A 25,587-nucleotide genomic window follows, 5' to 3' on the forward strand; every position below is an offset into this window, starting at 1 on the left:
GTCTCCGCCAGGATGAAGGGCAAAGTTTATAAAACAGTGGTGAGGCCGGCCATGTTTGCGGTAGTAATGGATAGGCTGACAGATGAGGTTAGACTGGAATCCCCTTGGACCTTGATGTTCGCAGATGATATTGTGATATGCATTGATAGTAGGGAGCAGGTGGAGGAACAATTAGAAAGATGGAGGCATTCACTGGAAAGGAGAGGAATGAAGATTAGAAACAGAACGTAAAACAGAATATTAGTGCGTGAATGAGAAGGGCGGTGGGGAAAGAGTGAAGCTCCAGGGAGAAGAGATAGCGAGGGTGGACGACTTCAAATATTTAGGGTCAACAATCCAGAGCAATGGTGGGTGTGGTAAGGAAATGAAGAAACTGGTCCAAGCAGGGTGGAACAGTTGGTGGAAGGTGTCTGGTGTTCTAAGTGACAGAAGAGTCTCCGCTAGGATGAAGGGCAAAGTCTATAAAACAGTAGTGAGGCCGGCCATGATGTACGGATTAGAGACGGTGGCTCTGAAGAAGCAACAGGAAGCAGAAATGGAGGTGGCAGAAATGAAGATGTTGAGGTTCTCGCTGGGAGTGACCAGGTTGGATAGGATTAGAAATGAGCTCATTAGAGGGACAGCCAAAGTTGGATGTTTTGGAGACAAGATTCGAGAGAGCAGACTTAGATGGTTTGGACATGTTCAGAGGCGAGAGAGTGAGTTTATTGGTAGGAGGGTGCTGAGGATGGAGCTGCCAGGCAAAAGAGCGAGAGGAAGACCAAAGAGAGGGTTGATGGATGTGGTGAGGGAGGACATGAGGACTTTGGGTGTTAGAAAGAAAGGTGCACAAGATAGGCTTAGCTGGAAAGAGATGACACGCTGTGGCAACCCCTAACGGGACAAGCCGAAAGGAAAAGAAGAAGACATATCGCCAAAAAGCATATTGATAGCCATGACGTCTGATACCCAGAGGCTAAGCTACACTGTTTGCTATGGCACAATCTCGTCTCGGTTCTCAGAGGGGGCAGGAGGGACGGGGCAGTGCCCTCCTAACTCTGTATTTGGCTCCACTTGTGGCCCCTCTGAAAGTCGCTCCACCCTGCTGACAAAATGGATAGAATGTGACCAACCTAGTTTCAGTTTCATGAAAAGAATCTGCTTAGTTTTTGCGTAATCCTGTTTAAAAAGAGTCAATCAATACCTCTCATTCCTGGGCTTTCTTGTGCAATGACAATATTTTTTTTCCCCCCTCAAGGCTTCAAACCAGCACTCCAAACTTCAAAAACCATCTTTGATATGTGCTTATTTGTCTCATTTCAATATGAGAGAGATTTATGCTTTCAGCCTTGAGCAAAGTATCGAACCAATTGGCTCATCTCCGTCTCTTCCAAGTAGTGCGCACTTTTCCAACATGCTCAGGTTTATTTTATTTTATTTTTTTACACAGCTAAATTGTTGTTTCGAGGATAATTGTTGAGGGCACGTGTTGAAACGCCATTGCATTTACATAAATACTGTTCAGCTCCCGCTTCGGATTGCATGGGTGCAAATGCACACAGGCACACATGCTGGCGCGTTGGCACTCATTCTGACACCAGGCGCCGATTCATCTGTTTTTTTTTTTCTGCAACGGCGGTTAAATATACATCAAAGCGGATGATCCTTTTAGTATGCAGCGACAAAGCTATATCATATTCTACTGATGGAGCGTTCCAAAAGGCACATGTGCAGAAATTCATCCAGTCATTGCGCCTCTGTCCTCTTGTTTCCTTTCTCTCACCTCCTGTCCTCAATAAAAGCTAAAAGAGGTGCCAATGAGATTTTAAAGACCGGCGAATGTTACTCACAAATGCAATTAGGAGGACTACAGTTGAGCCATGTCCGAAGGGCCTGTCATAGTGGATAATTACTGATGCGCTGTAATGTCTAATGTAGACATACCGAGGCGCCCTGCGGGGAGACAACGCACGTGTGGTGGACGTTGTCGAGGAAGATGAAGGCTTATCGAAACACGCTCACCTTACTGGTCGATTCCTCAATGAGCAGACAAGAGTGTTCTGATGAATCCCATCTGTGGTTCTTTTTGTACGGAACATTTTTAAAAGGAAAACTCTTTTAAGATGTTGTTTTTGGAGGCGATTTGTTTTCATGACTAACACTATTGTTGGAACATCAAAACAAAAACTGGTCTCAGGCAAATGTCAAAACAACAATGACAAAACCCAGTGCTAGTGGACAGGGATTGCATTTGTGATGATAAAAATTCTCCAGCAAAGTGTATTCAGTGTATTATTATTATTGCCTGTGTTGAGCCGCGGGTTTTTTTTAATCAAACTTCATCAGCCAATGAACTATTACTATCATGTAGCATTTATAGAAACCACCAATACAATGCTATATGCGAAATGCAAAGATTCAGAATCAGGATATTAAATAAGATAAAACATAATTTCAATATAATACATGATACTCACTTGAGATGCTGATTATTAAATGTATCAATGGGTGCATAGTGCTCCCAATATGTTTTACTGGTCAAACGTGGCTAGCTCTGACTAACCAACCATTGGATGGAAAAATGACGACTTTATTGTGGTCCAGCTCGCCAATGCCCAGAAGAGAATTTGAAATCTGGTTCAGATTGGTTAGTCCAATTGCTAATATAGTTAAAGTTACCTGGACCAGCAGTAGTGATTCTGAAGGCCCTGGGGAAAATGACATTTATAATGCAATACACAGAAACTGAAATCTGATTGGACAAAAACAAATCAAACATCCAGATAGATGTATGAAAGAGTCCAGCCTAAACAAAAAAAAAAAAAAGCTATAAAATAAAGACAGTGGACTTTGTGGAATAAGTTGAAAGAATTTCATGGTAAAAGAAAATCAGAATTTCGCCTGGTCAACTGCGATTGGCTGGCAAACAGTTCAGGGTGTACCGTGCCTCCTGCCTGATGATCGCTGGAATAGGCTCCGGCACTCCCACAAACCTTGTGAGGATAAGCGGCTCAGAAAATGAATGGATGGATAGCTTGGTCAAACTCTGATCTCGTCCATCCCACAAGTGTATTGTGTGGTTTTTCCCACACGAAACTCGTCAGACTTTGTCATGTGCACTAGAGAATATTCATGCTGGAATACGAACAAGTTTTCCAGAACAAATAAGACGCATTCAACTTTCCAAAATCTTATTGTAAGAATTAAGATTTAATGTGAACTCAGGGATCTAGTCCTGTTTGACTAATTAATTGAACCATATTGTATTTCATCATATTTTTGTCTGTCTTCTTCAGTGCGAAGGACAATTCCCGCTCACCTCTAAAAAAATGTCTCTCCAAGGCCCAATATTTTAGCTTACACAAGATATTCTATTTGAACCACCATCCACAAGAATGTTTATCCTTCTGACAGGTACATAAATTGGGCTGTGTCCGCATGGATAAATATGGAAACGTGTGTATTTGTCTGACCTTCCTGACACCCGCTTAGTCAACTTTTTATCTAACTTCGCGAAGATTTGCACATGTAGATTCATCTTTATCAATGCGGACACGGGGTTTATCTCTCCCAAGCTGTAGCTCGCGCAGAATTCCAAATGGAGTGAAGACCTCTTCCACCTCACGAATTAATAACACTTAAGTGATACCTCACACTAAATAGTTGCTTGATGCCTCATTACGCCGTGATAATCATCCATCCTGTTTGTGCTTCCTGCTAAATTAAGTAAAGCATCCCCATGCCAAGAAACTGTTGCACTGCTTTGTTCTTCAATTACAAATCAGAGGAGGCAAGAGCCACATCACATGCATAAATATTCTCATCCGCTTCTTTCGTTCTAAAGTTAATCTGAAAAAGCGACATTGCGGCAGTATCATTAAACATTTAACTGACTAAATAAACTACATGGAGTATTTAGATGCCTGCAAACTACTGAAAGTGAAATATTACAGAGAACATCAAATAGTCAGATGCTTACAAAGAAAAACGTCAACTTCTGTGTTTAAAGGCAAAACATTGAGTCCATTTTTTCCCCCCATAGAGCCAGAGGGAAGAGTGTTGTGATATTGACCAGGTTTTATGGATTCAATTGATGCAGATTTCACACAAGAGCACAACAAAAAGGATGTTGAAATCCAGCACTATGTCACTTTACAGGTTCAATCCATTCCCATGAGAAATTAAAAGAAAAGAAAATGCGCGCACTCGAGCACAGTATTTAGCAATCAAGTGTTTGGCCCACTTTCGCTAATGCTAATGATCAAGCATTCAGACTAATGCTGTTATGGAACAAATATGTTTTTTTTTTTTTATTATTCCGCTTCACATTAAAATGTTGTGCTGTAGCATTGTCATTCCTCACTGGATTAGAACCCCCATCAATGAGCAAAACAGCCCTTTTATCTGAGCTGAATACTGCACTTCCACTGACCCTAACGTCTACGTTTTTAGAAGATGAGAAGAAGGCCAAAGTACCTGGAAAAATTCCACAGAAGCACCTCCAGAACAGGCAAATACGGCTGTGAAAAGAAATCGGCTAAGTCAATCACAAAAATTGGTTGAATAAAATATTTCTGCTTCAAAGCAATAAAAAATATTATTGATAGTATATTTGCGCTACCTGGACCCAATCTGTGGCACCCGGAAGCAACTGTCCATGTTTACTTCAGGGACATTTGTTGCAGATGGACGGACTATTATACCAATGAAAAACATTACCCAAAATAACAGGAGCATCTATAAGTAATTTTTAAAACATGCATCCATCTATCCATCAGCTCCTGCTTTTCCGAGTCGGCTCACGGGGGAAATAGCTTCAGCAGGGATACCCAGACTTCCCTTTTCCCAGCCACTTCTTCCGGAGGGATCCCGAGGCGGTCCCAAAGCAGCTGAGTGACATAGTCTCTCCAGCTTGTCCTGGGCCGTTCCTTGGTGTCTTTTTCTGGTGGGACATGCCCGGAACACCTCACCAGGGAGGCATCCGAATCATATGCCCCATCCACCTCATCTGCCTCCCTTCAATTCGGAGGAGCAGTGGCGAGACATTGAATTGCCGCTTGTACCCGGGATCTTGTTCTTTCGGTAATGACCCACAGCTCGTGCCCATAGGGGAGGGTAGGAACGTAGATCGACTGGTAAATTTAGAGCTTTGCCTTTCGTCTTAGCTCCCTCTTTACCACAACGGACTGATACAAAGTCTGCAGCACAGCAGACGCAGCACCGAGCCGTCTGTCGATCTCCTGCTCCATTCTTCCCTCACTCGTGAATAAGACCCCAAGATGCTTGAACTCCTCCACTTGGGGAAGGATTTCATCACCGACCTGGAGAGGGTATGCCACCCTTTTCTGACTGAGGACCATGGATTTTTAAGACAGCTTTGGATAGATGTATGATGCCTGCATCAGACTACAAGACAAATTTGGTCTTTCACAACTGCAATATGCCAGACTACTGCCATAAAATCTAGCCGTATCTCAGGCAAATGGTGACGACTCTTGACGGCATTCATTCCAATAGCACCATATCTCGTCTTTTATGACCCCTGGACTTTTATCTCGGCAAATCAAGCCCTGTCGGAGAGACGGAACCAGAAAACGTGTCACCGGTCAACGTGACCAGATACACCCGTTATACCATAGTGGCGACAACAATGGATTGTATTAGGTTGGGGAAACAATAAAAAGAGGTAAAGTATGGTAGGAGGAGGAGGAGAGGGGTGTCCATTCAAGAAGAACTTGAACTACGTTCACATACTTTTAATACAATACGGCTTGAAAGCAAGCAGAATAATGTTACATACCCTGGCAAGCTAGCGCTAGCACTAATGTTTTCATGTAAACAAGGCAGTACTCTGTCGAATCATGCTCTAAAGCTTTGGTAAAATTCTGTTGGTGGGCGTGTATAAATCTTGACAACAGCAAGCATGCGAGGCGAGGCGCCCATCAACAATATGCAATCCTATTGGTCAACGTCGAGGTGTGATGTGTGATTCGGATAGTGATGAACCGACATGCAAACTCCAACCAGGAAGGCCGACTGCAAATTGAAACCCACAACCAAAGAACTGTGAGGCAGTCGAAGGTCACTTGATGTATCTGAGGGTTTATAAAAACTTTTCACAGCTAACTAACTCACTAAATTACGGTGTATTACTTACTTTCGGTCAGATAGCTCACCAAAAATTAGCCTGCCGGAAGCAGTCCATAGTTAAATACTGGTTCTATGTTCCAAACGGGAAGATAAGCAGCTGGAAACGTGTTTTGTGCCTTGACGCATGATCAACATCTTATTGGCTGCCGCGTGATTGTTTCCCGTGTGCAGAACAGAAGAGTGCGGAGGAAGAGACGAAGGAGCGCAGCAACAGACGGATGAGACATCAAAAGAGCCGGCAAAGAGGTGAAGGCAGACAGATGAAACGCAAAGTTAATACAGCGTGTCATGCATCAATATTTGAGGCGGGACAATTCGACACATGTACGTTTGTCAAGAAAGATGTTGCGCAAAGTAACTGCTAGTCGTCTTTTTTTTTTTTTTTTCTCTGAGCGCGATAAAGTCAAAATGAAGTAATGGCTGCCTGCATGCATGAACAAATGCGCCATAATGAGAGCTGTGTCTAATATTTTGATATTTTGGCGATATGAGAGTTGAAACTACTATAAACTACAACCTCATTAATGAACATATTGTGAAATCAATACTCCTGACAATGCCAATCAATACTTTTTTTTTTTTAATGCAGGATTGTTGATGTAGTTTTTGCATTGGATATAATTATTTTGTGTTATTGCTGACAAAGTTTTGCAGGGGTTAGAGTTCAGGCGGAGTTTAGTGTTGGGTTCCTAACCCTAAACCGAGGGGACAATGAGCAAATGAGCTCCTTACTGAAGCAACTTATCTTAAGACTTTGCTAACAACAATTTACTTGAATTTCATACACAAAATATGTCAGCACTACCTTACATGGCGATGATACAGTATGTCCGCCGTGTATTGGGTGTTGCAGTCAGACGGTCGCTGGAGTATGGTTGAGTTCAGGGGTGAGCAATTAGTTTTCGAGAGGCAATCTGAGAAACTGCAGCAGTTGTCGAACAACATTATATCTATCCATCCGTCCATTTTCTTAGCCACTTATCCTCACAAGGGTCACAGGGAGGGCTGGAGCCTATCCCGTGTGTCAACGGGTAGAAAGCGGGGTACACCCTGAACTGGTTGCCAGCCAATCGCAAGGCACATGGAGACAAACAGCCGGACTCAAAATCACACCTAGGGTCAATTTAAGAGTGTCCAATTAATGTTGCATGTTTTGGGATGTGGGAGGAAACCGGAGGACCTGGAGGAAACTCACGCAGGCACGGGGAGAACATGCAAACTCCACACAGGGAGGGCTGGAATCGAACCCGGGTACTCAGAACTGTGAGGCCAATGTTTTCCAGCTGTGCCACCATGCCGGCTACTAATATCTAATGTGAGCTATATTCATTTAATATATTTATATAAATCATTAAATGGTATCATTGAAATCAACTGCTACCTACTTTATGTTGGTAGGATTAGGAAATAAAAACGAACAATCATTTTAATAATTGATAAAGCTGTAGTGTCAGTTTTTTTGGGGGGGGGGGGTTAATTGGATGAAATAACATTTTAAAATTTTCATCCCTTTATTAAAAAAAACAGAACATTATTTCAAATTACCGATTTTTAAATTATGATTCACTTAAGCTTACTTGTAAAGTCATAATAGGCAAAAACGTTCCACATTGTTTTCTAAAAATAAAGCAGATGTTTTGCAGATGTCTTATTGAAAATACATGACTATTTAAATATAATTCACAGTATGTGCATCAATGTTTTAATATTTTTAAAGCACAACCAAACAGCTGTTGCTGAATGTGTTGAAAAACCCGCCTCTCCGGAACTTTCAGCTGTCAGTCAAATAACTACCTTCTCTCTCGGCTCCTAAGCGGGGAGAGGAAAATTCAAAGCGACCCACGTTGCAGCGGGTCTTACGGACCGCCGTGAAGCGGCTTCTCGGATGGCATAAAGACCGTAAGCCGTGCTGCGAGGACAATTTCCCCCCCTTTGAAATTCAGTGGGACAACGCGCTACTGTGGCTGCCGAAGACCACAGCAGCGCGATGCTCACCGGTGAAATTTTCTCCCCAGTTCCTCCTCGCCCTGCAACGGGCCATAACGCTGTTGTGCTGAACCTCTTGTGGCTTCTCTAAAAAGTTGTCAGGCTGGCAACGAGCCGCGGAGCAGGGAAACTGTTCGATCCGCCGCTGTCTTGCAAAACAATCAACGTGGGGCCAGATGGCAAGGCACTCCTCCCCAAAATAACTCATAACACATTCCACTTTAGGCAAGATGTAGTTTTTCTAGTTGTGGGTATAAATAATGTAGTTTGATACCAAATTCCATACTCCACTGGTACTAATGGGTTAAAAAAAAAAAAAAAAGTATTGTGTCACAGATATAGTTTTTTGCCCCACTTATCAGATTAACAAAAATTCGGAAGATATATCCCAACAATTCAGTACTATAATCTTCCCAATCTTGGCATGTTTTAAGAACGACCCCATTAAGCACATTTTATTGTATTTACAAACAAAACACGACAGTGAATTTCGCTGTGTTTTAAAGTGTGCCGACATTATGAGTATGGCCCATTAAGCCACATTAGCCGGACTCCCAAATCATTATAAAAATATGAAATGGAGAGGTCAGAAAATTCGCTCACTGTTGCGGCAATTTTGCCTAATCAGCACAACACTGAAAGAAACAAGTTATGAAAATCAAAGTAACGCACATTTTACCTTTTGACTTCAGAAAGGGCGGCACGGTGGATCAGCTGGTAAAGCGTTTGTTTCACAGTTCTGAGGTCCCAGGTTCAATCCCGGTTTGCATGTTCTCTCCGTGGGTTTTTTTCCGGGCACTCCGGTTTCCTCCCACATTCCAAAAACATGCAACAGTAACCCATATGTGGGCAGCGTCCCATTTTTGGGACATCATGATTTTCCTTCTGTATATCAAAATATTTAAGTATTTAAATCTGAAACCATAATTGGTATCTAAGAAAACCCAAATACCCTCTCGTGGGCAGCAGATTATAAATGAGTAAAGTTATCATATAACTTAACCATAAATGAAAAAGAAGTGTTATTTCCTTGATTGTGGCCTGTTAGGAGACTTTTATCTCAATAAGGCAAAAAAATTGCCACCCTGCCCGTGAATGGGTTAATTGGACACTCTAAATTGCCCCTCGGTGCGATTGTGAGTACGGTTGTTTGTCTGTACGTGCCCTCCAATTGGCTGGCAACCAGTTCGGGGTGTACCCCTGCCTCCTGCCCGTTGACAGCTGGGATAGGCTCTGGCTCTTTCTCCGACCCTCGTGGGGATAAGCGGCAAAGAAGATGGATGGATGGATGGATGTCTGTTGCGAATGGGTTAATTGGACACTCTTAATTGCCCCGAGTTGTGATTGTGAGTGCGGTTGTTTGTCACGATGTCCCCTGTAATTGCCTGGCAACCAGTTCATGGTGTACCCTGCCCCCTGCCCGTTGACAGCTGGGATAGGCTCTGGCTCTTTCTCCGACCCTCGTGGGGATAAGCGGCAAAGAAAATTGATGGATGGATGCCTGTTGCGAATGGGTTAATTGGACACTCTAAATTGCCCCTAGGTGTGATTGTGAGTGCGGTTGTTTGTCACGATGTCCCCTGTAATTGGCTGGCAACCAGTTCAGGGTGTACCCCGCCTCCTGCCCGTTGACAGCTGGGATAGGCTCCGGCACTCCCCGCAAACCTCGTGAGGATAAGCAGAAAAGAAAATGGAGGGATGGATGGACATCAGAAAGACTGTGGGGGCCACTTAAAGTCCGTGAACGGGCCAGATGTGGCGCAATGACCGTATTTAGTTCAGGTTTGGGCTTTTCGGACCACAACAAGGATCGGCATTTGTTTGTGTATGCCTCCATGTTTTGTTATCGTCATAATCGTCAAGATTAGAAAGTTTCCCGGTGATGTCAAGCACAACTTTTTCCATCGTCTCTGCCACTCTCCTTACGTCTGTTTGGGTAGTAGTAGTATCAGTGAGCGAAGACGGGCCGTACTAAAGAATGGTACCGACTCCAGAGATTCACACATACGCTCTCTTTGACACTAAATGCCATTTTGGTGGTAGTGGCAAAGGCACAAGAATAAGGTTGTGGCATTATTCTCGTAGGCTGCTCCGGTGCACCTACACAATAGAACACACACACACACACACACACACACACACACACCACACACACACACACACACACACACACACACACACACACACACACACACGAAGCAACACACATCCTATTAGTAACACACCTCCGATAATGAGTGCTATTTACAACAGGCCAGGTAATCTCTTCCCGAAAGCACTCTAATGCAATTCCATTTGTTTATTCCCATAGCCTTGGGAGAGGGAATTAGCATGGAGGGACAATGACTTTCTGCTTCAATACCAAATCGTGGTATTCATATTCCAATACCCCTTACAATAATAAAGAGTCCAGCTCAGTCATCAACTGTCGTTTAACGGAGTTGCCTGCGGCTACGAGAGTTTTCCGCTACTTTCGAAACAAAAAGCTCCTTGCGCAAGTGGATGGGGTGCATGCAGCTCGAAGTGGAGGAAAAGAGGGTACCTACCGGTGACTCACACACGGCTGTGGTGCAAAGCGGCCCCCTGAAGACCCCTTTGACGCGCCGAAAGTGTCCGTTGCTGAGATGCGTGGAGCTGATCACCAGGTAGTAACAGGCGCCGCACGCCATCCCGGGGGACTCGCGGGGCTCGGGGCCCATGTGACGGCCGCCTCGCGTCGCCGCCCCCGCGGTGGCGTCCCGGAGTGCGTCAAAGTCGGGCGCAGGTGAGGACAGCCTCGCTCCTCGCGCCCTCCTCGCTTCACACCCCCCCCCCCCTTGCTACTCACTCGCAAGTGTGCACATGAGGAGTAGGGATGAGAACTATATGCGCACATGTGCGAAAGAAAGAAAAAGAGAGCGGGAGGGGCGTGGGATGTTTTGGACCGAGCCGAGCCGCTGGAGTGTGAAGGCGCTTGGCATGCTGTCCTCGGTCAGGCTGAGATGAATGAATGCGCGCCTTTTTTTTTTTTTTTTTTTTGGAGGTGGCTCCGGTTTGTATCTCGCCCCCACCTCCGTGTCCCTCATCGCTTCTTCCTCTCGGGTTGGTGCACTTTTGCTGCTCCTACTCCACGCACGGAAAGATGTTTGAGGAGGAGGAGGAGGAGGTGTGACACTCCTCCCATCCCCACTCAACCCCCCCGCTCCCCCACCTCGCGACTCTTCTCCTCCTTCTGCCTCTTGATGATCTCTATTGATTGGCTCCAGATTTAAGATGTCCCCGTGCTATGAATTAAATCCAGAGGTGTGCGAGGAGGAGGAGGCGTAAATCCGTCCACAGGAGTTATGGTCGAGGCTCGAGCCGATCAAGGCGGGCTGATGTGGATCAAATTCTTTCCTACGAAAGAAATATACACTCTCTCTCTCTCTCTCTCTCTCTCTCTGTCTCTCTCTCTCTCTCTCTCTCTGTCTCTCTCTCTCTCTCCTCTATCTCTCTCTCCCTCTTGCTTTTCCAGATCATTTCCATTCCAGCACGTGTGTATGGATAGGATTCTACTTTGTGTATAGATTTCCATTCAACAGTGTGTGTGCAGTAGTAGGATTTTAATTACTAATATGATGTAGATTTAATAATGCTGGGTTTTAAGATGAGGGACAGAGAAGCAGCTGTAACAGTGTAATCGCGGAGCTGTTCACTAACGAGGTGCAAGGAGGAGCAGTGAAAGTATTGACGGTATCCATCCATCCATTTTCTGAGCGGCTTATCCTCACAAGGGTCGTGGGAGTTTCCAACGGGCAGGAGGCGGGGTACACCCTGAACTGGTTGCCAGCCAATCGCAGGGCACATGGAGACAGACAACAGTCACACTCACAATCCCACCTCGGGGCAATTTAGAATTAGAAAAATGAATGCAGGTTTTGGAAATGTGTGAGGAAACCGGAGTGCCTGGACAAAAACCACACAGGCACGGGGTGAACATGCAAACTCCACACAGGCAGGGCCGGGGTTTGAACCAGGTCCTCAGAACTCTGAGGCCAATGCTCTACAGGTGTGCCGATGCGCCGCTGTACTGAAGGTATTTTTTTTTTTAATTCTTTTGCAATTTAAAACAGTTTCGGACCACTACTGGCCTCCCTCTAATGGCAAACAAAAGAATCACTGCCTAAGTACAATTCATTTGTTTGTTGTTTAACTTTTCAGTACTGTACATCCATCCATCTATTGTCTTAGCCGCTTATCCTCACAAGAGTCGCGGGAGTGATGGAGCCTATCCCAGCTGTCAACGGGCAGGACGTGGGGTACATCCTGAACTGGTTCCCAGCTAATCGCAGGGCACATGAAGACAGACAACCATTCACAATCACATTCACACCTAGGGGCAATTTAGAGTGTCCGGTTCATGTTTTTGGGATGTGGGAGGAAACCGGAGTGCCCGAAGGAAACCCACACAGGCACGGATGGGGAGAACATGCAAACTCCACAAGGGAGGGCTGGGATTGAATCCGGGTCCTCAGAACTGTGAGGCCATCCCCTTACAGCTGCACCACCGTGCTGCACAGTACTGTACATTTGCATTTCATTCTTGAGAGGTACAATTTTTTATTTTAACTTATGTGCAATACATTTCATTCGTATCAAAATTTAAGTATTTATTTTTTTACTATACTATATTTAGGTTTTAATTTCCAAACAGTGTTTGTTGCAATTTTAAATCAATTATACTTAATGTTTGTTATGAGGATTGTATTCTGAAAGCTAAATCTGATTTTTTTTTTTTTTTTTTTTTTTTAAAAGGTACTTTTGGATATATTTTCATAGACAATAAATCTGCGGCGGGGAGCAAATACCGGCAGTCAATTTTTTTGTGCAAATTGAAGGCTTGCTGTGCATTTTGAAAAAAAATCATATTTCGATTATAAGCCATTAAACTGAGGGCTATTGTGGATCTTTGCGGATCTGACTGTACACAGTTTGGCTTTCAGCAAATATTTAATATTACCCAATGAAATGTGGCAGGTATGAGGGGAGAGAATCCAGCTACTAATCTCTGAATGTTAATGTAAGAACGTTGACGTTGTAAGTTTTAATTAAATTCTTGTGATGTAGTGAAGTGACCGAAATATGCCAAACAATTTTCCTTGGTGATAATCTGAAAATGTTATTTATTGAATCACTCTCTGAGCATCATGTAATCGTTGTAAATGCTACATATTCTGTACATTTCTCGCTTGGAATGTCATTAGATTGTGTAGGTGTACTGTATGTAATGTTGGACCCAGAAAGTATTGTATGCATCTGAAAGCAGCGACTCCTGGGTGGAAGGCGGTTGACACTGTTTTGCTGACATATTTCATTGCTTTGCAAGCACAGACTCAGGAAGCGTGATGGTCTATTATAACTGCATCTACTGAAAATTACATTTTGTTATTGCTCGTCCCCCCCCCCCCATGCATTGAGTGACGGTAAGCAAAAACTTTTCTTATAGAATGTATTATTCTGTTGGAAAATTATCACAAGTCTGTAAAAACGTGTCTTAAGGTAAATGGATGACTAATGCTTCTCTCACAATTTTTGACTTTTAGTGATTTAAGATGCCTGCGGAGACTAATTTTTGATACAGGAAAGGCAAATTGTTGAAGCAAAGAAGAGAAAGAGGACCTTACGCTGTAGATGTACAGTTGGCACGGAAAGTATTCAGACCCCCTTTAAATTATTCACTTATATTGCAGCCATTTGCTAAAATAATCGACATTGTTTTTTTCCTCATTAATGTACACATAACACCACATATTGACAGACAATAAAACAGATTTTTTTTTGAAAAATACCACACAGGCATAAGTATTTGGACCCCTTACTCGGTATTTAGTAGAAGCACCTTTTTCAGCTGCTTTTGAGTCTTTTTCCACATCTGGATTTGGGGATTCTCTGCCATTCCTCCCTGCAGATCCTGTACAGTTCTGTCATGTTTAATGGTGAATGTTGGTGGGCAGCCATTTTTGGGTCGCTCCAGAGATGCTCGATTGGGTTTATGTCAGGGCTCTGGCTGGGCCATTCAAGAACATTCACAGAGTTGTTGTGAAGCCACTTCCGTCGTTATTTTCGCTGGGAACTTATTGATCATTGTTTTGTCGCTAGATGAACCTTAAGCCCAGTCTGAAGTCCTGAGCACTCTGGAGAAGGTTTTCGTCCAAGATATCCCTGTATTTAACCCCATTTTCTTCAATTGCAACCAGTTGTCCTGTCCCTGGCGCTGAAAAACACACCCACAGCACGATGCTCCCACCACCATGCTTCACTGTTGGGACTCTGTCGGACAGATGATGAACAGAGTCTTGTTTTCGCCACCCATACCGCTTAGAATTAAGGCCAAAAATTGCTATCTCGGTCTCAGACCGGAGAACCTTATTTCTCACCATCCTTCAGGTGTTTTTTAAAAATGTTTTTATAGCAAACAGCGGGTGGGCTTTCATGTGTCTTGAACTGAAGAGAGGCTTACATCAGGCCACTCTGTCATCAATCCCCGACTGGTAGAGGGCTGCAGCGATCATTGACTTTCTGGAACTTTCTCCCATCTCCCGATTACATCTCTGGAGCCACAATGATTTTTGGGTTATTCTTTACCTCCCTCTCCCATATTCTTGCTCAGTTTGGCCAGACTGTCAGATTTAGGAATGGTTCTCCAATGAAGGTGGAGAACCAACTCAAGGATGATCAGAATCGATGGACCGCAGCCGAGTTTAAATAAATCTTCAAAAATGTCAACAATTGTTTGTTTCTGTCAATATGGTGTCAGGGGCATGGCATAGCCACTGCTGTGGGTCGGGCTTCCTGTGAGGGGCAGGGCCAAACCACTACCCTGGCGGTACCACGTCTGACTGCTGTCACACAACTGTGTTACATTTGGGACGCAAATTGTTCAAGCAATTAAGTGGTGAATATGTCATTGGCATTTGCCAGTTCGTTGCATATGCTTTATTGCATCCTGGGATAGTCCGGTACTGTGCGTAAGTTCGCAAGTTTAGCGTAGAGCAATCCTTTGTCATAGCAAACCTGTGCCTCTTTGGTTTTGTTAGGGTTTTCGTCTTGTCGATGTTCCTTAGTTTGCCTCATAGTTATCGGACCTTGTGCACGTTTTTGTGCTTCCACCTGTTTTGGACTGCCGTTCTGTGTTTGACCTCCTTCTGAGATCAAACCACTCAATATGATGCCCTTGCCTCGGAGTCCTGCATTTCGGTATGTACAGTAATGAGGGGGAAAGTTGCTGAAATATAATAGTCAAAAAGTGAAGGGGGTCTGGATACTTTACATACCCACTGTATAATAATTTGTTTGTGCAAACGTTGTTCACATGTCAGCCTCACAGTTCTGATGGTCAGGGTTTGAATCTCAACCTCTTATACTTGTTAGGCTGAGTAGCCATGTAGTCCTTGTAGCTCTCTGCCAAGTCTGTATCCCGTGCCCAAGGTCAGGGCAAGTCACATCCAAGTTGCCAGCTTTTCAGTCTCATCTCTTTGAAGATGACATCACGGGTCGAGTAAGTCACCTCCCAGTCACAAACTGCGCGATTCAAAGTGAGGCTGCAAGCCAGCGAGTGCTTGATGGCTCTCAATTTTGTCTTTGTACTCATTGGGGATTCTCTCACCTTTCTTTTCATGTTCCACGCAAAAAAAGGTGACAGATGATGAACACTCCTGCTCTTTGACACACACACACACACACACAAACATCAAGCGATGTAATGGTTATTGAGGGCTTGTACTGTGTGATGGGAGACCGAATGTCACGCTGAGAAATGATCATCGGTCGTCTCAGTGTCATTTGACCTATGTAATCTTTATGTCATTATTTTCGCATTTTTGCAGCTTTTGCTGCCTTGCGACCGACTTTGGACGACTCCGGGGCATACTCCGCCTCCCCGTCCAAAGTCAGCTGGGATCGGCTGCGGCAAGCGCCGTAAAAAATATGTGGCCAAATGTGCGTTAGTGTATTCTCGTAAAGTTTATTTCACTTTTTTGTAAAACATCATAACTTCATAAATCAGCTGTTAGTGAACACCATATGAAACCTTTATGTCTCTTTGAGACAAATGTTAACAATAAAACTTTTGATGCGAAAGAATTCTGGGATTTTTTTTTTTTTTTTTTTACCCCCAACTTAATGATTTATGGCCTTTGTTGAATTTTTTAAATTTTGGGGGGGAGTGGGGATGAAGAATCACTCAATTTATTATTCATCTTCATGAATAGAGAGCTGTAATTCTACACATAATAATGGCTCATTCATGTGCAGCTGTTATCGAGGACGCTGAGTTTTGCACAGGTTTGACAAGTTTTGTTCTTTTGTGAAGATTTTGGACATTAAAAAGTATACTTGTGCTTCAGTCGTATTGCTACTCCTTGGTTGATTTTTAGTTTGTGAACCCCAGCAAGTTCCTTTTGTTTTTTGATGAAAATTGACATTTTAAGCGCTTGTTTACAAATGTCTAGAATTCCTCATGTAAATGTGTTGTCACCTGCCTTTAGGGATGTTGTTGAGATTTTAACCTACTGTGCTGTCCCGCCCCAATTTGAACCTGGGACTGAGTTTACGGGGTCAAGATGTTCTATTTTATTTTCTTGTAATTGACAGCCAACCTATGCAGAAAAAACAGAGTAAAGTAGTGTTTTTCTTTTTTAGTTCTTTAGTTTATAATGGAAACCAAATCTCAGTGTTTATTATAGTTAGCTATTTTAATAAGGTAATCAAACAATTCTGCCATCCTACACATTACACAAATTAAAGGAAAGATATGCACATTAAAACAAGCTAGCAAAATTTAAAAGTAACATCACTTATCTCCTCCCCCCAAGTCTCTGATCAAAGCCACGGGCCTCGCTGCCGTGCCCGAGATGTGCACTGTACCATCGTGCACTGTAAACAAGCCAAGGTTACCCACAACGCCTACACCGTCAAGTGACGTCTTTGTAATGGGGTGTTGCTCGGCAGCACGGTAGGCAGCTGTAGAGCTTTGGCCTCACAGCTCTGAGGAAGTGGGTTAAAATCTCGGCCCCGTTTGTGTGGAGTTTGCGTGCCTGGGTAGGTTTTCTTCCCACGTTCCAAAAACTTGGATTAATTGGACACTCTATATTGCCCATAGGTGTGATTGTGACTACGACTGTTGTCCGTCTCCATGTGCCCTGCGATCGGCTGGAAACCAGTTTAAGGTGTACCCCGCCTCCTGCCTGATGACACCAGGGAGAGGGTCTAGCATTCCCGCGACTCTCGTGAGCATAAGCGGCTCAGAAAATGGATGGATGGATGGGGTGTTGCTCCATTTTCATAGACCGCTTAATTGCAGTAGTGTGTAAGTGCTGGCAGATTCAGATTTTGCGCAAGAACATGCCTTGCTGCAGGGATTTGACAATTTGTCAGACCGGTCTGCGCCAAGCCGGGCGTTCCAGCGCAGCGGGCGTGTCCTTAGAGATGTGCCCATTGCAGTGGGTGATCTGCTGATCTTATGCGATGTTGGTAAATCTGATTAGAGCGCATGCAGACAGATACTGAGACATCTATAGACATACATATTCATCGCCAGCTCAGTGTATTTTCTAAGGCAAAGAGCAGTGACAATGCACCGGTCGCTACGATTTCAGTATCCATTTTTAAATAACATTCCCTCGTCCTGAAAAGATAAAAACATTTAATTCAGGAAATTACCTTCATGCTCCCTACTTCTTTAGTTAATGTCGTTATGATCGCAAGCCCTTCAAGGTGATATCCAGTATTTCCATGTGCAAGACAGCCACTATGTGGACATTGCAGTAGTAATGTGTGCATTCTCCACACAATCCAAACGACATTTGCAAAAATCACCAGGACTGCAGAATGATGAGAAATAAGCTAATTTTTTCCCCCCAAGTTTAGAGGAAGGTTCTCAAGAAGCTATATTGTAGATCAGGTGACACTAATTGGCTCCCTTTGAATATGCATGAGCATGATTTGAGGGTGGGTGTGGGTATTTGCACTGGTGATTCACAAGATGAAACCTTTAGGTATATTTTAAACACTCTAATTCCCTTAAGTGCCGCCTCTTTTCATTGCTCCCTTCCTGCTCCTGCTGCACTCATTACCGCTCAAAATGATGCAGTACAATATATGCAAGCGAGAGGGGAGAGAGACGAGGTGTGGGGGTCTGGCTCGGTGGGTGGGAGACATTGAGAGAAAAAGAGAGAAGGGAAAAATCATGGTGGTATCTGTTTTCCCCAGTTGCTGCCTCTGGCTCTCTTCCCTACTTGTCTCTGCTTATAAGCTGCTGAAGTATTACAGTTGGGCTGCATATTGCTTTCGTAGGCATGCTGCTTAAGCGTCAGATTCACTATTAGGATCCAGAAGCTGGGAAGAGTGCGTGAGTGAGGATACTCGTGTGTCCCTGATCCTATTCGTAGTGTCCTCACGGAATCCCTGTCAAAACGAGACCGGCACGGTTGTAGTTGACCACGACGGGTTCCACTTGAAATTCTTTGGATTTCTTTCATGCAAGTGTTGACAATGTTGTTTTTCCACCGCTAATTAATGTAATTTTAATCCATTTATCCATTTCACTTTCATTAGTATGAGTTGAAAATTTTGGTATTTAAATATACAGTGTTTAGTCTTCTTTTATGTGAAGCTTTTACAGTAAAATTCGACTGGAAGTGACTAAAAAAACAACTGAAGCAAGAAGGCTGAGCTTGTTATTTTAGAACTGTGTGACTCAGTCTTCTCATTTCTGCAGAGCCTGAATCAAGGTAACTGGAATCTACATCTTTAATCCAAAGGCTTCTTCAATTACGTTCTACAAAACAGCTACCCTCACAGACCAGTACCTGCTCTTTTACTCTCAATGCCCAGTACAACCCACAAAAACAGAGCACAGAAGATTCATATCTATCTGACAATAGAAGACAGTATGAGTAAAACATACATCGGGTAGGCTTTTAATAACTGTCGGGATCCCAACTGGGCAAAAAAAGAGCCCAAGTCTGCAACCCGAGTTTGAAGACAGAAACGGGAGGTGGAATGTGGTGCTCCCTCGTGTTTCAGGTTTGTCAGAGGAACTCAAAAGAATTTTTCCCCCATGCATTTCCAACCGAACCATCCCCTCAGACTAAAGTTGTTTTACCTCAAGGACAAAATCCCCAGATGCAAACTCAGCAATGTTGTTTTTCAGTGCAGTCTAGTTTGGAGTGCAATGTCCTCTACATCGGCGAGCCAAAAAAAAAAAACCCTTACACAAACTCATGGCACAAGATGGGGGAGCGGTTTCTGCTTTGGTCTAGACTCAGCAGTTCATTTGCATCTCAAAATGATTTAAGGGACATTCCTTTGAGGGCAACAATGTTCAGATTTTGACTTGGAGTGCTGGTTTGAAAGACCTGTGGTTAAAAAAAAGAGCTATTGTTGTCCAATTTGAGAGGTTTTCTCTCAAGAGAGAACACATGCAAATTAGGTTAAATAAAGACTTAAGCATTGTCCGTAGGTGTCATTGTGAGTCTGAATGAACGGTTTTTGTGCGTGTGCCCTGTGATTGGGTGGCAACAAGTCCAGTGCATACCCCAAACATTTGACAAAGAAGAAGATGAAATGTTACCTATACAGCAGTCACTCACATTTGACGAGCGCGTGTAAAAATTGTTACGAGTAAAAAAAATATTGAAAAATGTCGCTTATTTTGTGTAGTCTTGACATTAATTTACGTGTTTATTTCATAAACGTTGACAACCAAACAAGCCTGCTCCTAAACAATCAGTGCCCCCCCCCCAAAAAAAAAAAATTAACTCCGACTATCATCCACCTCGTCGCTTGATTCAGGTGTGGCCAATACGTCGAGTGCACACACATAAAGGCGCGTTCTAGCAAGCCGGCCTCCTATTTACGGCAGTCGCGGCGATGAAATTGGAAATGATTTTTCTGAGTTTGAAGTTTTTGTTTTCTATTCAGTTATATATTTGTTTATTTTATTTTTCATTTACAGTTCTTCTTCTTTTCCTTTCAGCTTGTCCCGTCATGGGTCGCCACGGCGTGTCATCCTTTTCCATCCAAGCCTATCTCGTCCATCTTCCCCTTTAACACCCACTGTCCTCTTGTCTCCCCTCAGCACCCTTCTACCAATATACTCACTCACTCGTCTCTGAACGTGTCCAAACCATCGAAGTCTGCTCTCTCTAACCTTGTCTCCAAAACATCCGACTTTGGCTGTCCCTCTAATAATGAGCTCGTTTCTAATCCTATCCAACCTGTTCACACCAAGCGAGAACCTCAACATCTTCATTTCTGCTACCTCAAGTTCTGCTCTGCATGTAAATGAATAAAAATGCCCCCCCCCCCCCAAAAAAAAAAAATATCAGAAGGGCACATTTTTTCATTAAACAAAACTGGACGCTCATCCCCTCAGTTCATCGTAGGAGTTTGGCCGAAAGATGCTGCCAGAGTTATGTTATATTAATCCAGTAAGTTATTTTAAGGTCTTGAGATTCCATCCCTAATCACACCCGCAACTTTATCTGCGACCATGACTGACCACACCCGTACATATTTCAAATGTGAGTGACTGCTAAACAATATAGTTTCTATCAGGGCCACATTTTGAACATTGAACAGATTAATTCGGTTTCCACCATTTCTTATGACTATACTACAACATATAGGATCACAGATATTATAGATGCTAGAAATTAAATCCGCGGTGAGGGGAGCCTCTTGAGTGCTCGCATTCAGATTGTGGGCAGTGAAATTGGGATTTGCCACTCTCGTATGTGCTTTCGTTCATGTGTGAACATTTGAGATTTATTGCTGTGTGTTTGTGGTAGTGCGCTCGAGTCAGCCCATTTGTTTGTGTACTCTCCTACACGAGTGTTGCTCCACTTCCAAGTGCTTGCTCAACTCGTGTTGTTTGAGAGGGAACTTAAGAGTAATGTGTTCGGTCAGCCAACACGTTTGTGTGTGTGTGCACACGTCAATATAAAACTGTGACAAACAGTTGTGTGCGTCCGAATACAGTACGCCCACAACCGTGCGCGTATTGGTTTCTAACTGTGTAAAGAAAGAAAAGTGAAATATTCTGTAATCTAAATGTAAATGGAAGTCAAATTTACCGATGGGTTCTCTGTAATTGGTCTTGGCACAATTTTTCGGAGGTGTGTTTGTGTAAGGTAAGAGAGAATATTATGAGCGAAAGAGAAATAAAGAGAATTTAGGAGTAGAAGGTGATTTATGTTTAGTTTTCGATATGTGGGCTCCTGGTGTAGGTATGCAAAAAAAAATGTAGGGAACATAAGTATGAAGTGTCAGCTTGTGAAAAAGATGAAAAGTATCGTGGATCAAGGGTATGGACAACATCGTATTGCAATTGTGTGTGTGTCTACTAGCCACTCAGTGGTAAAACATATTTGATGTTTTACACATTTATTGACAACTCTCCACGATGAGCTGGTAGAGCAAGCGCCTACGCACATGTCACATTTTTTTTCCCTTTCTTTCCAGTGCATATTTTATAATAGTCTAATACAGAACCGCGATTCAGAGTTAGTGTAGACTGGGTTCAATGTAGCGTTGCTTTGAAAGTCGGACACATTTTGTGCAGGGACATACTGTAGGCCAGTTGGGAATAAGTCAAAACGTGTTCCAACATAAAGAATTTTAAATGAATTTTAAAATGTTTAAATATAAGTAATAACAAGTTAACCTAGATGCATTTTAGTACGATGAAAAACAGCTCAGTATTGAATAGAAATATTTGAAATTATACACCCTTTGATATCCATTTTACTATTTACACATTATTTACACTAGCGTGTGTGTGTGTGTGTGTATACCTGTGTGTATACTTGCACGTGTTTCACCTCTCACTCACATGCTTGTTTGCCTTTGTAAAGCCTCATTAAAAATCCTGCGCCCGAGATCAAAAGCTGCTGCCGCAACTGGGTGGCAGAAATCACATGAATATGTTTTTCTTGCTTGTGACTACAGAGATGGGGTTTGATACGGCGACTCTGACTATTTAGTGGAATACCGGTGGAGCTGAGTAAATAATAGATGAGTCGTGCTTTGTGTTGCCTTTGGTCCGTCCCATTGGACACAAGGCAACGCGCTTTGTTCAGCTAATTTGAGTCAAACAAAAAAGAACACTCAAGAGTACGCTCATCTTTAGTTATTGTACTTCAAAGCAGCGATGCTTGAGATTAAATGCGGTTTTAGAGGGAGCAGAGGTGCCCCCGCCCAGCCCGGCGCACAACGAGCGTGCAGCAGGCGTGAGGATGAAAGCACGGGGAGCTATCATAGCGGTCGTAGCACATTTTGGGGAAGCCCTTATCTGGCCTGGCTGTGTGCCCCTCGGAGCTCAGCGAGGATTCACGCTAAGTGATGCCTTGCAGGGCTCCGATGCGGGTACAGTTATATGCTTAGCAGTCCAAATATTATTGAAGGCCGTGTATGTCATGTGAGAGAGCGAGAGATGGCCTCGAGGTTGCGTACAAAGTCAAAAGCATGATGACCAACCTGACATAAACTTGGATGCTAGCACGCTAACTTTGTGGGCAAAAGATGACGGTACTAGGCTATTTCTGTTTCTCTTGCTGGGAAAACATCCCACTCTCACTGAAATGAACAAATAAAATAAAATGAATACAAGATAAAACGAGAATTTCTGTTTCGTTATCTACTAGTCAGTTGGTTAGGAGGCTGCTAACATAGTTCGGGATGAATAATCCAAGTTGACGAGAGAGCAGGTTTTTTTTTTAACGCTGTTGGGCTCAGGGAATGGTTCAGTTGTGACTCATGTATGAAAAAGAACAAATAAATTCCATTAACAAAAGTTTAAAAAATCCTAGGTCACTGTATCTCTGTTTTCTTTGTTAGATAATTAGGCCATGCTATTTTTGATACTGGGCAAGGGAACTGTTTTCACTTTGACAAAACCTTCAGAAAATGGAATAATTCTAACACAAGTTAAATTGTGACATCAAGTATTTGTATTTGTCCAGTACTTCTGAGAGTGTAGTTACTTTTCTGGTTCTCTGATGATGCATAATAACATGACTCACACCGATGGACTATTTAGAATCTTCACTTTACGTGAAGTGCAAATAGAAAATGGACGCCCAGAGAAAACCCACAATATCATGGGAGAATCTGCAAACTTCTTAGAGGGTGGCCAGAGCTACAATTTGAACTCCAAACCTCAGAACTGTTAGGTAGACATGCCCACCAGATTCCAAAGTGCCTGTACTCGTTCGGTACAACGGCTGTGTGGAGAATCCCCATGTAGGAAAGCAGACCTCACTAATAGTTGATAACATTTAATATCAACTTTGACAGGTCCAGATTCAAAGTTCAGATAAAGAGTATTGTGCAGGATTAGGAGGTTTTGGGGAGACCCGAACAAGTGAGTCTCCAAACTCAGGAATGCACAGATAGCAAGACAAACTCACACACACTGACACAGCAGAATTCCAAATAGCAACAGGGGAAAGGTAGACAGAATGCAAGATATGCTAAAGCAGAAATTGTGGTCAGAGACAGAATGTTAAGGTGGTTACCAGGAGAACAGCTACCCAGCAATGTCCCATCCAGGCAAGATCAGTAATGAGACGTTACTCGTTAAGGATGAGTACTGTCAAATATTGTATGAGAACATGAAGAACAATCTTGCAATGAGGGAGTGACCAGTCACGGATTTTGTTGCTGATCTGGAGCACCTGGTGACCTTGTCACCCTTAAGCCGATAAATTAGTTCATGCATTTGTGACCTCGAGGTTGGATTATTTGACCTCTTTTGCTAACAGGTGTCCCATAAATTTCTAAAGACTCCAGATGGTCCTAAACATTGGTATGCAAGTTGAAACCAGACGCAGAAGAAGCTAATATTTCCCCTGTACTAGCTTCATTGCAATGCCTTCCTATAAAACTGGGAAATTAATTCAAAAACCTTGTCCTTACATATAAATCACGACATGAACATTGTATCTCAAACAACTTGTGCTGGCTGATCAGTTCAGTAGAACGCTACACTCTCAGAGATGATATTTACTTGTGGTTCCAAACATTTACGCAGAATATGAGGTTGTGCCTTAAGCTATCGGGCTCCAGGAACCACCTTCCTGGCACAATCCTGAGGACTCTATTCAAGTGAAAACTTCACACTTTCCTTTCGGGTGAAGGTTATAGTCAGGGTGGGATCACTCAGGCTCGTTCTAGCTCATTTCTTAGTCAGGCTGCCATTGGCCTAGACTGCTGGGGGGGGTTCTCCATCGATGCACCTAGCGTCCATTCTCCACTTTATCCTTCGCATTGCATCTTCACCCATGTAGTATGTTCGTAACTTGTTTCTCTTTGACTTTCTCCCTCTCCCTTACGGCTGGTGCTCATTGCTTCTGCAGGCGCGCCTTCACATTTATCTACTCTTTATCAGCAGTGCTGAGGCTAGAGACGGCGCCGTTGTGAGTGGACCAGTATCGTCATTGTTGTTGTCATCATGGGACTATTAAATCTGCCTCGCTCTGGAGCTGTGTGGCGAGCAAACCGTCATTCGAGACCGTTTGCTGAGCAGATAGCTCGCTGCGTGCAAATAATTTTCCCTTTTTTTTTTTTTTTTTTTTTTTTTTACTTCTTCACGAGACCTTGAGACGAAAGTCTAACGTTTTGTTTTTTTCACCTCAGGATGTGAAAAATTCAGTGTTTGCACTATTTGAGCTACAGCGGGTGCTGAGGGCAGGAATTCAGGTGACCAATCAAAAAGAATCTTCTGTTCACAGCAAACCATCAAATGAGCAAATGACTTTTGGCTTATGAGATAGCGCCAGTGTGCGGCAGGTTTTACTGTTGTCGGTATCGCAGTGGTTGTACCCGTTGTTCGCTCACCCCCCCCCCCCACCCCTGCCTGCCTGTATCTTCTTTTCTTTCTCTGTCTACCTCATCTCTCCTTCTCAAATCAACCTGCTGAGGCAGGTGGTCACCCCGCAGTGTTTGGTTTCTTCCTTTGAAAGTGTTTTTATTTTTATACCCAAGGTGCAAACTCGTTCAGGGTTCAGTTACTTTCCATATTTCCATATAATTAACGAGAAGTGTGTTTTTTTTAACCTGCTTTTATAAATCAAATTGACTTCACTTGTGGGTTGAGTGGACAAGCACTGGAAGAGCACACAGGTGAACAAGAGATATTAGGGTCACTGGTAACCCGGAGGCCATACCAGCTGACTTTGGGCTACAGGCCGGGAACACCCTGGACTGGTCTCCAACCAATGTTCCCTCTAAGCTGCGCAACTGCGCATTTGCGCACTTGTCGCGCACTCTCACCACAGAGGAAATGAGATCCAGCACAGTGAACTACAGCCTGACGTGTTTTTTTGCTGGCCACACCGGGCCACACACGCTACTTCCTTGTTTACCTGACACTGCCCCCCCCCCTCCATTTTAAAGGGTACACTCATAATTACAAACATTGGGGTATGTGAATAATGGAAAAAAAACTGGTGA

General features: G+C 43.5%; 2 protein-coding genes across 11 annotated transcripts in view; one reads left to right on the forward strand and one right to left on the reverse strand.

Annotated features, from left to right (window-relative positions):
• The window catches only part of LOC133501220 (G patch domain-containing protein 8), a 49,820-nt gene extending 38,435 nt beyond the window's left edge, over positions 1-11,385 (reverse strand). The window contains exon 1 of the mRNA XM_061820812.1: positions 10,662-11,385. Within this exon, the coding sequence (XP_061676796.1) occupies positions 10,662-10,814 (153 nt within the window). The 5' untranslated portion in view covers positions 10,815-11,385. The remainder of the gene's footprint in view (positions 1-10,661) is intronic.
• LOC133501221 (metalloreductase STEAP4-like) overlaps positions 1-25,587 on the forward strand; it is an 89,945-nt gene that overhangs the window by 15,444 nt on the left and 48,914 nt on the right. For 5 of the 10 annotated variants that reach the window (XM_061820816.1, XM_061820817.1, XM_061820815.1 and 2 more), the window contains one exon: positions 6,301-6,375. The exons of 3 other annotated variants lie outside the window; for them this stretch is intronic. In XM_061820816.1, coding sequence (XP_061676800.1) covers positions 6,348-6,375 — 28 coding nt within the window. In that variant the 5' untranslated portion in view covers positions 6,301-6,347. The remainder of the gene's footprint in view (positions 1-6,300; positions 6,376-25,587) is intronic. 2 more of the 10 variants (XM_061820814.1, XM_061820819.1) reach the window with 1 other exon arrangement.

Source organism: Syngnathoides biaculeatus, chromosome 5 (assembly GCF_019802595.1).
Source record: "Syngnathoides biaculeatus isolate LvHL_M chromosome 5, ASM1980259v1, whole genome shotgun sequence".
NCBI classification, from domain to species: Eukaryota; Metazoa; Chordata; class Actinopteri; order Syngnathiformes; family Syngnathidae; genus Syngnathoides; species Syngnathoides biaculeatus.